The sequence below is a fragment of the Sinohyriopsis cumingii genome, chromosome 15, assembly GCF_028554795.1.
Source record: "Sinohyriopsis cumingii isolate HCF-2022 chromosome 15, ASM2855479v2, whole genome shotgun sequence".
NCBI lineage: Eukaryota > Metazoa > Mollusca > Bivalvia > Unionida > Unionidae > Sinohyriopsis > Sinohyriopsis cumingii.
In genome coordinates this window covers 110,694,163-110,706,649 of record NC_142975.1, presented here as the reverse complement: position 1 = coordinate 110,706,649, position 12,487 = coordinate 110,694,163, and the positions used below count along the sequence as shown (strand labels likewise).

At 33.4% G+C, this 12,487-nt stretch overlaps 1 protein-coding gene across 1 annotated transcript in view; it reads left to right on the top strand.

Moving 5' to 3' along the window:
• Positions 1-12,487, top strand: part of LOC149782474 (uncharacterized) — a 55,767-nt gene that overhangs the window by 28,052 nt on the left and 15,228 nt on the right. The window contains exons 10-13 of the mRNA XM_089933898.1: positions 965-1,110; positions 5,397-5,524; positions 9,614-9,723; positions 11,070-11,174. Of these exons, the coding sequence (XP_089790024.1) occupies positions 965-1,110; positions 5,397-5,524; positions 9,614-9,723; positions 11,070-11,174 (489 nt within the window). The remainder of the gene's footprint in view (positions 1-964; positions 1,111-5,396; positions 5,525-9,613; positions 9,724-11,069; positions 11,175-12,487) is intronic.

Here is a 12,487-nt window from a genome sequence, read left to right as displayed (position 1 = left end):
CAATGAAGTACTGTTTGACATTAACATGAGTGGTGAGGCCTTTACTGAGCTCATCACAATCTAACTTATACCAATGAAGTACTGTTTGATATTAACATGAGTGGTGAGGCCTTTACTGAGCTCATCACAATCTAACTTATACCAATGAAGTACTGTTTGATATTAACATGAGTGGTGAGGCCTTTACTGAGCTCATCACAATCTAACTTATACCAATGAAGTACTGTTTGACATTAACATGAGTGGTGAGGCCTTTACTGAGCTCATCACAATCTAACTTATACCAATGAAGTACTGTTTGATATTAACATGAGTGGTGAGGCCTTTACTGAGCTCATCACAATCTAACTTATACCAGTGAAGTACTGTTTGATATTAACATGAGTGGTGAGGCCTTTACTGAGCTCATCACAATCTAACTTATACCAATGAAGTACTGTTTGATATTAACATGAGTGGTGAGGCCTTTACTGAGCTCATCACAATCTAACTTATACCAGTGAAGTACTGTTTGATATTAACATGAGTGGTGAGGCCTTTACTGAGCTCATCACAATATTGTCCAATCCATACATGTAAATTACTGTTTGACATTAACTTTTGAATAAATGATGAGTTTGTTATAATAACATATGTTGCATGCAGGTTTTAACAATGAATATGTGTAAAGGGCTTGTTTATAATATGTGTTGTGGTAAAATATCACTGGGACTGGAGGTTTCTCATGGAAATAATTAAATCAGTATTTTTTCACAGTTACAAATATAACTTAGAAAACCCAAACCCTTCTAAATTGAAAATAATTAATTAGGTCTGGAGGGGTTTTGGTTTTTAAAACCAAGAAGTCTCTTGGATATTCTGATAAGGTATTATTCTGTTGAATACTGAAATTGACATGGTTGAGTGACAATACATATTCTGTGTTTGTGAAAAGGTTTTTATACTACCTAAATCTTAATTCCAGGATAACTTTGTTGAGATGGGAGGAGTACGAAATTTCACAGCCCTGCTTCATTCATCCAATTCCCGCATTGTTCAGGAGGCAGCCTCAGCCCTGTACATAATCTGCCAGAATGATGACAACCGTCATTCTGTAGTTGTCGATCATGGGTATGCAGCTTGTTCATATTTGAATATTTCTTGCCGTCCAACAGTTTAATTAGATCATATGTAGAGTTCCTACTCACAGTACTCCTTCATTATAACACTGTTTATTTTAGCCATATAAATTACCTTTGTTAGAAGTGAAGACACTCTATACAGGGGTTATGATGTAATAATGGGATAACATATTGCAATACAGGTAAAACCCATTATAATGTGATTCTACTTCTAGAGATCATAATGTAATAATGGGATAACATATTGCAGTAGAGGTAAAACCCAGTATAACATGATTCTGCTTATAGAGGTTATAATGTAATAACGGTATAACATATTGCAATACAGGCAAAATCCATTATAATGTGATTCTGCTTATAGAGGTTATAATGTAATAATGGGATAACATATTGCAGTAGAGGTAAAACCCATTATAACATGATTCTGCTTATAGAGGTTATAATGTAATAACGGAATAACATATTGTGCTACATTGTACACAAAACCATAAGAAAGAGGGAGTTTCATGATCTGAAATGACATTACAGTTGGTTCTCATCAGCTAGGAATTACAATAAAATGGAATTAAAGAGTTAAAACATGGTGGAAGTCAGTTAAGCCTGTTTAATCAATGCTAAAATTTCCATTGAATGATGCTTATACTATACTGATGGGCTTGATAGGGATGGTAAATAGGGAGGGAACACTGTGTAACTAAAATGTCCCATCCCCTGACATATATAGATGTACACAGATGTACAATAGATGTAGATATATTAGACAGATGAACATAGATGACTTTGTACATAGACAGATGTACATACACTCAGATGTACATACATACAGATGTACATATTAGATAGATGTACATAGATGTGCATAGACAGATGTACGTTGATAGATGTACACAGACAGATGACATAGACAGGTGTACATAGATTGTTATGGCTTGAAGTACATTGAGATAGGTAGATAGATAGATAGATAGATAGATGTACATAGATGAACATATATCAACAGATGTTCATAGATGTACATAGACAGGTGTACATAGATGTGAAGAGATAGGTGTATATAAACACTTGACGTAGATAGATTACTGAGATAGATGTACATATATGTACATAGATAAATGTACATAAACATACATTCATAGATAGATGTGCATAAATAGATGTACATAGATACATAGACAGGTATATAGATGCACAGATATAGGTACATATATGAATACATAGATATACATTGATAGATAGACAGATACCAGTATTTAGATAGATAAATTATTTTTTATTTATAAGACTGAAGTGTTCTTCATCTGAAATCATCATCTTACAATATATACATGCTTATAAGTCTATTTCATCTGCACACACCCAGATCTGCTGTCACACAATGCGTTGGCAGATCTGGCACTATGCAGTTTGTTATGAATAACCAGTAAAAGAAACAACATAGACCATAATCCATTGGTGCATTATGCAATGGCAGAACAGCGTCTATGTTGCTTGTCTCTGGGATTGATTTATAAGTGAGTGTATAAGGTAAATAAGAATTCTCTGTGACTTCAAGTTCCATATTGTTGTTGATACATTTCTCTTTAGGCCTTAAACACTGGTTGGTTAACAAAAACTTTACATTAAACACATATCATAAATGAATAGGGAAACACTGCAGTTCATTGCATATACCTTATATTAGTTCTTGAAATTTTTATCATATAGAATGTATAGAAGACAGAAATAGTGAATGCAGAATTGCTGTTCATGCTTTTGAATTAGTTTTGCAAAAATGTGAGCCTGTATTAAGTAAATGTTCATCTTAACTGGGTCTAACTGAGTCTCTAGAAAGCAAATGTTCATCTTAACTGGATCTAACTGAGTCTCTAGAAAGCAAATGTTCATTTTAACTGGGTCTAACTGAGTCTCTTGAAAGCAAATATTCATCTTAATGGAATCTATATAAAGCAAATCTTCATCTTAACTGAGTCCCTCTAAAGCACATGTTCATCTTAACTCTATATAAAGCAAATGGCTATCTTAATTAAATCTATATAAAGCAAATCTTCATTTTAACTGAGTCTTTATAAAGCAAGTGTTCATCTTAACCGAGTCTCTGTAAAGCAAATGTTCATCTTAACTCCATATACAGCAAATGCCTATCTTGATTAAATCTATGCAAAGAAATTTTCCTCTTAAATAAGTCTTTATAAATCAAGTTCATCCTAACTAAGTCTCTGCAAATGTTCGTCTTAAGTGAGTCTATATAAAGCAAATGTTCATCTTAACTGAGTTTATATAGAAAGTGTTCATCTTAGCTGTGTTTATATAGAAAGTGTTCATCTTAGCTGTGTTTATATAAAGCAAATGTTCATTTTAGCTGTGTCTTTATAAAGCATCTTAACTGTGTCTCTATAATGCAAGTGTTTATCTTAACTGTGTCAATATAAAGCAAGTGTTTATCTTAACTGTGTCAGTATAAAGCAAATGTTTATCTTAACTGTGTCAATATAAAGCAAGTGTTTATCTTAACTGTGTCAATATAAAGCAAGTGTTTATCTTAACTGTGTCAATATAAAGCAAATGTTTATCTTAACTGTGTCTCTATAACACAAGTGTTTATCTTAACTGTGTCAGTATAAAGCAAATGTTTATCTTAACTGTGTCAGTATAACACAAATGTTTATCTTAACTGTGTCAATATAAAGCAAGTGTTTATCTTAATTGTGTCTCTATAATGCAAGTGTTTATCTTAACTGTGTCAATATAAAGTAAGTGTTTATCTTAACTGTGTCTCTATAATGCAAATGTTCATCTTAACTGTGTCTCTATAACGCAAATGTTCATCTTAGCTGTGTCTCTATAACACAAATGTTTATCTTAACTGTGTCTCTATAACGCAAGTATTTATCTTAACTGTGTCTCTATAACGCAAATGTTCATCTTAACTGATTCACTATAAAGTTTGTACAAAGTGAAGTTATTTTACTATTAACATTACTGACATTATTTTTTGCTTCTGAATCATTTAATTTAAATTAGCTCTCTTCTTTAATTTTGTTTTTGTTTTGTGACATAGGATTTTGCTCTGAGATTCTTAAATGCCCTTGTGATAAGTTTTTATTTAAATCAAATGACTGTGCCATTCTTTTTTGTAGCTATGGCCAGGTGTTATACTAGTACATCAAGTTATCTAAATGCAGCTATACAATTAAAATAAGTTAGTTGCCTCTATAGAAATACTAAATTAAAATAAGTTAGTTGCATCTATAGAAATACTAAATTAAAATAAGTTAGTTGCATCTGTAGAAATACTAAATTAAAATAAGTTAGTTGCATCTGTAGAAATACCTAATATGTAGTACTTGGGTGTGTATCAATGTGCCTTGTATCATGATCAATGTCATCATCATAAATGCAGAAATACCAATTTTCTTTCTACCCATTACTTTTAATGACAAATCATCTAAGCATGATTGCCAGGGGACAGAGGACACTAACCATTGTAGGATAAGTTAAAAATACAACACCGATGCCCCTACCTAACTGGTATGATGCAGTTTTGGAACAAAGTTATAAGTCAAGAAAGAATGAATAATCTACTACCTTTCTTTTTCAGAAAATGGTGACAATAGAAATTAAACTTGGAATTTTAGCATAAAGCCTCATGCCAAAATTGGTTTTAATCTCTGAAGTCTTTCAAGTGTTACTGAGCATAACAAAATTATTGATGGATTTAAACTTGATGTGGTTTGAGATGAATCATTGTGACAGCCGGATGGGAGGTTAGACTTTCTGCCTCCATAGATGTCAGAAGGATATGGAATTGATGGAATTAAAAATTTAGAACTAGACTAATTGTTTGCCCCACCCCCACTAATAAAATATAGTCATCCACTCGTTTCAGCAAAATGGCCGCTGTAAAATGTTCTATTTTGTAATTCTAGGTTACATAAATTGTCACTGGAAAACAAGCCAAATGCATATTTTCTCCAAGTCTTTTTCTCTAGTTTTTACATTATGGTAAATAAGCTATTTTTAGAATTTTTGTACCTATAAAACAAAATTTATGGAATTAGCCTTTTTTTATGTATACCTTTAGATTCTTAATTGTGCTACAAGATACAGGAAGGACCATGTTCATTTATTTTCCATATGTGCTTTTTTCACATGTGCATTTATTTATATTTTACAGTGTGAGGCATATGTGTTTAGAGCTCTTTGGAAATATTTATTTTAAAAAATTTGATGCAAAGAGTATGACAGCTAATAAGGATGTGTTTGTTTGTTTTACAGACTGAACGATCTGTCTCATGCTGCCGAGCATGGCACCATTTTGACTCAGAGAACTGTTGCCAGTATCTTCTTGGAACTAGCCTTTAATCAGGACATCCGTACTGAACTCACCTCCAGAAATATTCCAGGTCTGTATTACATTTGCTGGTATATAAATGTGAAAACCATATTCTTGAATCTTTTGGCATTTAAAATGACAGTAAATCAGAGACTAGCCTTTGCATTCAATATATGATTTTTAGCAAACAGCACAGACACTGATCTGTTGGTGAATTATACATTGGCAGATCTGGTTCTATGCTGTTAATACTTGGGTGTGTATCATACATAAGATATATGTGGTGTAGTATTTCCTCACTATGATGCTCATATTAAAGTGGAGCACTTTATCAGTGAGATTGTCTGATATTAAAATATTTGATACATAATATTACAATAATATCACAAAATTTGATCGACGTTTGTGCTCGTGTTATATAAATAACTGCATTATATTGACTGGGGTACCTTATAGCATACCTGTCAACTCTCACACAGGAGGAAAAACTCCCAATTTTTGGGGTTGTTCTATACCTTCCTCCAAATTTAATTTCTCCTGGTTTTTGCAGAGAACTCCTTATTATTTTATTATGTCTGTCAATTTTCAATTCTCCTAAAAAAAATACATAAATAAATAGATCTCATGCAATCCACAGAAGCCATGTTCTGTTTTTATCACTTGTGAATATTGTTGTGATGTAATAATTATCATCACATCACAAAGAATCTTTTCTTCAGCAAATAGAATGTTAGGTGTAAACATTGTTCATGTCAATTTATGCTTTCTAAAAAAAAATACTATAACACTACTTAAATCAGAAAATAAACCACAACAAAAAATAAACCACAACAATAAAATTATCAGCAATTAATTTCAGTCCCAAGAAATGATCGCTGTGAATGCCATAGCTTCTTATTCCCAGCAAAGAAACGAACACGAGTGAATACCTTACATTACTGTACCATATATATCAATGTTAATTACCATCATTAAATTAAAGAAGGAACAAAGAAACATGCCACGCAGCTTATGTGCCCTAAAAAAAAATTAATTCAGAATAAATATATTATTTGGTAAACGATTGTTAAATGCTTTTTGAGTTCAGAATAAGGCAAAAAAGGTGGGATAAAAAATGTCTGTGGTAGCTTGAGATAGTGTACTTAGGCACTGCTAGTTACAATGAAATAGGGCATCTTTTGTTATTGTTGTTGTTGTTGTTATAGAGTTTAACGCCATTTTTCAGCACACGATAGGCTATACATGGCGGCCAGTATTAATGGTGGAGGAAGAACCTGGAAGAATCCCGGAAATAACCACCGACCCTCGAGAGGCAACCGGCAAGCTTTCTCACATATCCACATTGGCTGAGCTCGAGACTCGAACCCATGCAGACAGAGATGAGATGGCATTGATCTGTGACAGAGAGCGCTTTAGACCACTCGTCCACTCAGGGCCCCAGGGCATCTTTTATTTGCCAATCAACTGCTGGTGCTTACATAACACACACTGTAGAACATGGTTTCTTTGCATTATGTTGGATGGCCTATCCTTTTTACAAGATAATTGCAATGATAAGGATTAACTGTTAATTAGTCATATTGGCTTTCTTGCTTAACCGTAGCTGTTGTTCAGTTTGGCCTCAACGGACCAGAATATGAAAAGAGGGCATGCCCTGAGTGTGTGTGTGTGTGATTTGGATCTTTAACAATTTTTCAGTCATATCGCTGCAATGTTTGCAGTGTGACAGTTTATATTGATGTCTAGCACTGGGGCATCATGTCGCAAATATGTAGCATGATGTCCCACCCAGTCACATTATCCTGACACCAGGTCGACCAGTCCTAACATTAACCTCTCAATGCTGAGTGCCAAGTGAGGCAGCTGTTAGTACCATTTGTGTAAGTCTTTGGTATGACTCGACCTGGGAACGAACCCATGACCTCCTGCATCTGAGGTGGATGTTCTAACCACTAGACCACCAGAGCGGTCATGCCCTGAGTGAAAATAAGGTGCATCACAGGGAGAAATGACATGTCCATTATGAATTTCATGCATATTGGACCTGGTAGATATGTCAATATTTAGTGAAAATGAGGCTTAACAAATGTAATGAAACACCTCCCTGCATTGGGTCCGAATCTCCCTGTTTTTTAATTCAATCTCCTTACTTGGCTTATGAAACTTTCCCAGGCATGTTATACTGAGGATATATAGTATTTATGGTTACCATACACTGGCTAGGTTAGTCTTCCACAACGTTATAGTGACTCATTAGGTCATAATTTTCTAAATTTCTACACATAATGCAGTGGTGAGTGTACAACTTCTTTTGGAATTGGGTACCAGTCTAAATGCATTTTAACCTGCCAGGGAATGCTGGGCCCTAAAGAGACATAAACTGAAACCAAAAGGGCCCTAATGAGTTGTAGAATGAACCCAAAAGGACCCCAATGAGTCATAAAATGAACCACAAAGGGCCCTAATGAGTCATAAAATGAACCCCAAAAAGGCTCTGATGAGTCATAAAATGAACCCCAAAGGGCCTTAATGAGTCATACAGTGAACCCCAAAGGGCCCTAATGAGTCATAAAATGAACCCAAAAGGGACCTAATGAGTCATACAGTGAACCCAAAAGGGACCTAACAAGTCATACAATGAACCCAAAAGGGCTCTAATGAGCCATAAAATGAACTACAAAAAGGGCCCATATGAATCATAAAATGAACCCAAAAGGGCTCTAGTGACAATCATAAAATGAACTCAAAGGGCCATAATGAGTCATAAAATGTCCTAAATGAATCATACAATGAACACAAATGGCTCTAATGTGTCATAAAATTAACCCAAAAGGGCCAGTGAGTGTCATAAAATGAACCCAAAAGTACTCTAATGAGTCATAAAATTAATCCCAAAGGGCCCTAATGTGTGAGAAAAAGATTCCAAAAGGGCCATAATAAGTCATAAACTTAATGTTATCATCATTTTTTTCTTATTCCCAATTAAAATGTTGCAGTGGTGTGAGTTGGAATTTTCATGATGTACAGTTATAAGTATTCTTCCATGTGTACATGAGCCCAGATATGTTTTTGGCAGTATTGATGGCTTGTAGCTGTTACTTTTTCCTATTAAAGTTGACTCCAAATCACAGTTCATTAAATAAATAGGAACCAATCTCATGCATAAATGTATATGATCCAAATTGCTTTGTAGACTTAGTAGCAAGTTCATGAATGACCACGTCATACTTGTATTTTTATCAGTGTATATATCTGCACTTTTTGTCCGAGTAGCCAATCACAGACTTCTGAGCTAAAAATGAAGAGAACTAGTCACAGTTAAAGCTGGCATATTATTTGCAATGAAAGAAAGATTTTGTATATCACATTATTTTGTCGAAGTTCTTAATTTACTTTTTATTAAATGGGTAGAAAATTTAGTTTAATTTCAGATACTGAAATTTGGAATACAATTTGTTTTGTTGAATTAATTCCGTAGCAAGTGCAGTACATTCGTGTATATCGACTTCATTCCATGAAAATATGGACTTACCTCCCCCATTTTCTTATGCCAGTAGGCCATCTTGACAATAAAAAATGAAACCTGGCTCGCATGCTGTAAGGACCAGGATTCAATGATCCTTACCCCACATTGTCTGTCACTAGGTTATGCAAAGTGCCTCTGCCATATACCATATATATTCACTTAAAATTCAAGTCAAACTGCAAACAGCAAAGATCCTGATCTGCCAATTAGCAGAATGCACCTGTGGATCAGGTCAGTTCTGTTTGTTCTACTAATTACTTTTCTAACAAACTGCACAGATTGAGATCTGCTGGCACATAATGCACTGACTGATCTGGGTCTATACAGTTTGCAGTTGGACTCATAAGCTAGTACATACATCACTAGTGCTGTTCTTGAAAAAAGACCGTCAAATATAATAGACTCTGGAAGTTTTCCTAATACTTTAAATACATATTTACTGCAAAATGAAAATAGGTACTAACTTAAAGTGTCTTCTTGTATGCTGCCTATTGGATAATACACATGGCAACATGCTGGTCTATGAAAGGTGGTCTTGTTGTATATAATAAACAAAATCATGGTAGACCTATTGTTAATGTTGTCTGAGAAGGTCAATTTCACATTGTAGACTCTAGGGATGTTACTTTTCAGTGCAAGCCCTGGTTAAGTTGTCACAAAGTAATGATACTGAGATACTTCAGTACTCTCTGCAAACACTAGAATTGCTGGCTATTGAAAGTGCTGATGTACTCTTTGCTCAGGTATGTGTATACACATTATCTATCTATCTATCTATCTATATATCTATCTATCTATCTATCTGTCTGTCTGTCTGTCTGTCTAACTATCTATCTATTATCCATCCATCCATCCATGCATCCATCCGTCTATCCATCCATCCATCCATGCATCCATCCGTCCATGCATCCATCTGTCTATCTATCTATCTATCTAATCTATCTAATCTATCTATCTACCTACCTACCTACCTACATATCTATCTATCTATCTATCTATCTATCTATCTATCAAATCAGAAATCATCATAGACAATTTAATTTGATTGCAATGGAGAGAGAGGCAGGAACAAATGAACAAATGTCAACAAAATAAAATGTCACAAGCAACAAGATTGTTGATTATGTGTTAACCTATATGGTATTTTGTATCTGCATGAATATATTTATGATTTTACAATATCTATATCTCTGTCTTATGCAGATCAAATTCTTATGCTATTATGTTTTCATGTTTTGCATCCACTACATTGTTTCTTTTTAACAGATTTGCATGTTTCACTGGTATATATATATATATATATATATATATATATATATATATATATATATATATATATATATATATATATATATATATATATATAATTTTTAGAACACCTCTAGTTTTCTCAGATAGTTAACTATACATAGCAACCCCACCAGTCTTACATGTCCAGCAAAAAAAAAATTGGTCTAATTCACCCCTTTATAATGCATGTAGTAATTGATGCTTGGTTATTTTGTGTGTGTGTGTGTTTTGTCTCTGTAATAAAATATCTATATCATGCATCAGTCCATTAAAGCTTGCTTCTTTTTCTTTTCATGTACTAAAGTTAATTCTATTATATTTAATTGAATTACTTTTCCATTATATTTAATTGAATTACGCTTCTATTTTATATAATTGAATAGTTTTATGTTATGTTTAGCTGATAACTTTTCTATTATATTTAATTGAATTACATTTCTATTATATATTATGGAATACTTGTATGTTATGTTTAGTTGATTACTTTTCTTTTATATTTAATTAATTATTTCTCTGGTATATTTATTAGATCCCTTTGTTAATGTTTATTCAGAGGTTTCAGGGGCATGAGAGAGGGATTTCTCAAGTGAGGTATTGTTTTTCTTAGAGGTAATGGGACTTTGTCACATGAGTGCCAGAGGTGGCCATTTGGACAGTTACAAATATATAAATTAGTAATTTGCATAAATTTTGTGATGTCTATTCATGTCCAGGTCACCACAGCTCTGATGCTCTTGGGTTTGAATGCAGTTGTTGTTTGTGCCATGTATTTTATAAGTCCAGGTTGCTTTGGTTACAGGAGAACCTGTTAGAAGTTTTGTTGGAGCTGCCTCGGAGGACAGTTGATGAGAGACTGTACACCTTGGTGGGCAAGATTTTGCTGTACTTTGCTGAAAATCAAGATGTACGTAATACATGACCAATATCATTGGTAACACAATATCAACATTATCAGTAATATGCTGTTATAGGTAATACACTGCCAATGTTATATGTAATACACTCCCAATATCACAGGTAGTACACCACCAATATCAGCTGTAATACACCTGCAAATATCACTAATACATTACCAGTATCATAGGAACCACACTACGAATATCATAATACATTACCAATATAATTGGAAGTACTTTTCAAATATCATAGATTGTACACTACTAATATCATAAGTAGTATACTATTAGTACCATCTTTAATGCACTGTAAATATCAGTGATACACTTTCAGTAACGTCTTTTAATACACTACCAATATCATCTCATTGACACTGCCAATATCATAATATTCCACTACAAATATAATCATAGGCGATACACTGCAAATATCATAGGTTATGCACTACTAATATCATAGGTAATACACTCCAAATTATTAATGGTAATATAGTATCAATATCATAGATAATACACTACAAGTATCATAGAATGTACACTGCTAATATATTCATCAGTAGTTCACTACTAACATTATCATAGATAATACTGTTTTTCTACCAGTACCATCTGTAATGCACTAGAGGGTTATGTACTACATTACCAACTGCATCTCCAGTACACTGCAAATATATCTAATACACTACAGATATCATCTGTAATACAGTTCCAGTATCAGGTAATACATTATCAATATCATAGGTTATACACTACCAGTATCATAGGCAATACTCTACCAATATCATAGGTTATACACAACCAATAGCATAGATAATACACTACCAGTATCATAGATAATACACTACCAGTATCATAGGTAATACACTACCAATATCATAGGTAATGTACTGCCAATATCATAGATAATGCAGTCCAAACACCATAGGTTATACACTACCAATATTGTAGGTAAAACAATACCTATATCATAGTAAATATACTACTAATATCATAGGTTATACACTACCAATATCATAGGTTATACTCTACCAATGTGATAGGTAAATATACAAACAATATCATAGGTATTGCACTGCCAGTATCATAGATAATGTAGTCTAAACACCATAGGTTATACACTACCAATATTGTAGGTAAAACACTACCGATATCATAGGTAAATACACTACCAATATCATAGGTTATACACTACCAATATCATAGGTTATACACTACCAATATCATAGGTAAATACACTACCAATATCATAGGTAAATACACTACCAATATCATAGGTTATACACTACCAATATCATAGGTTATACACTACCAATATCATAGG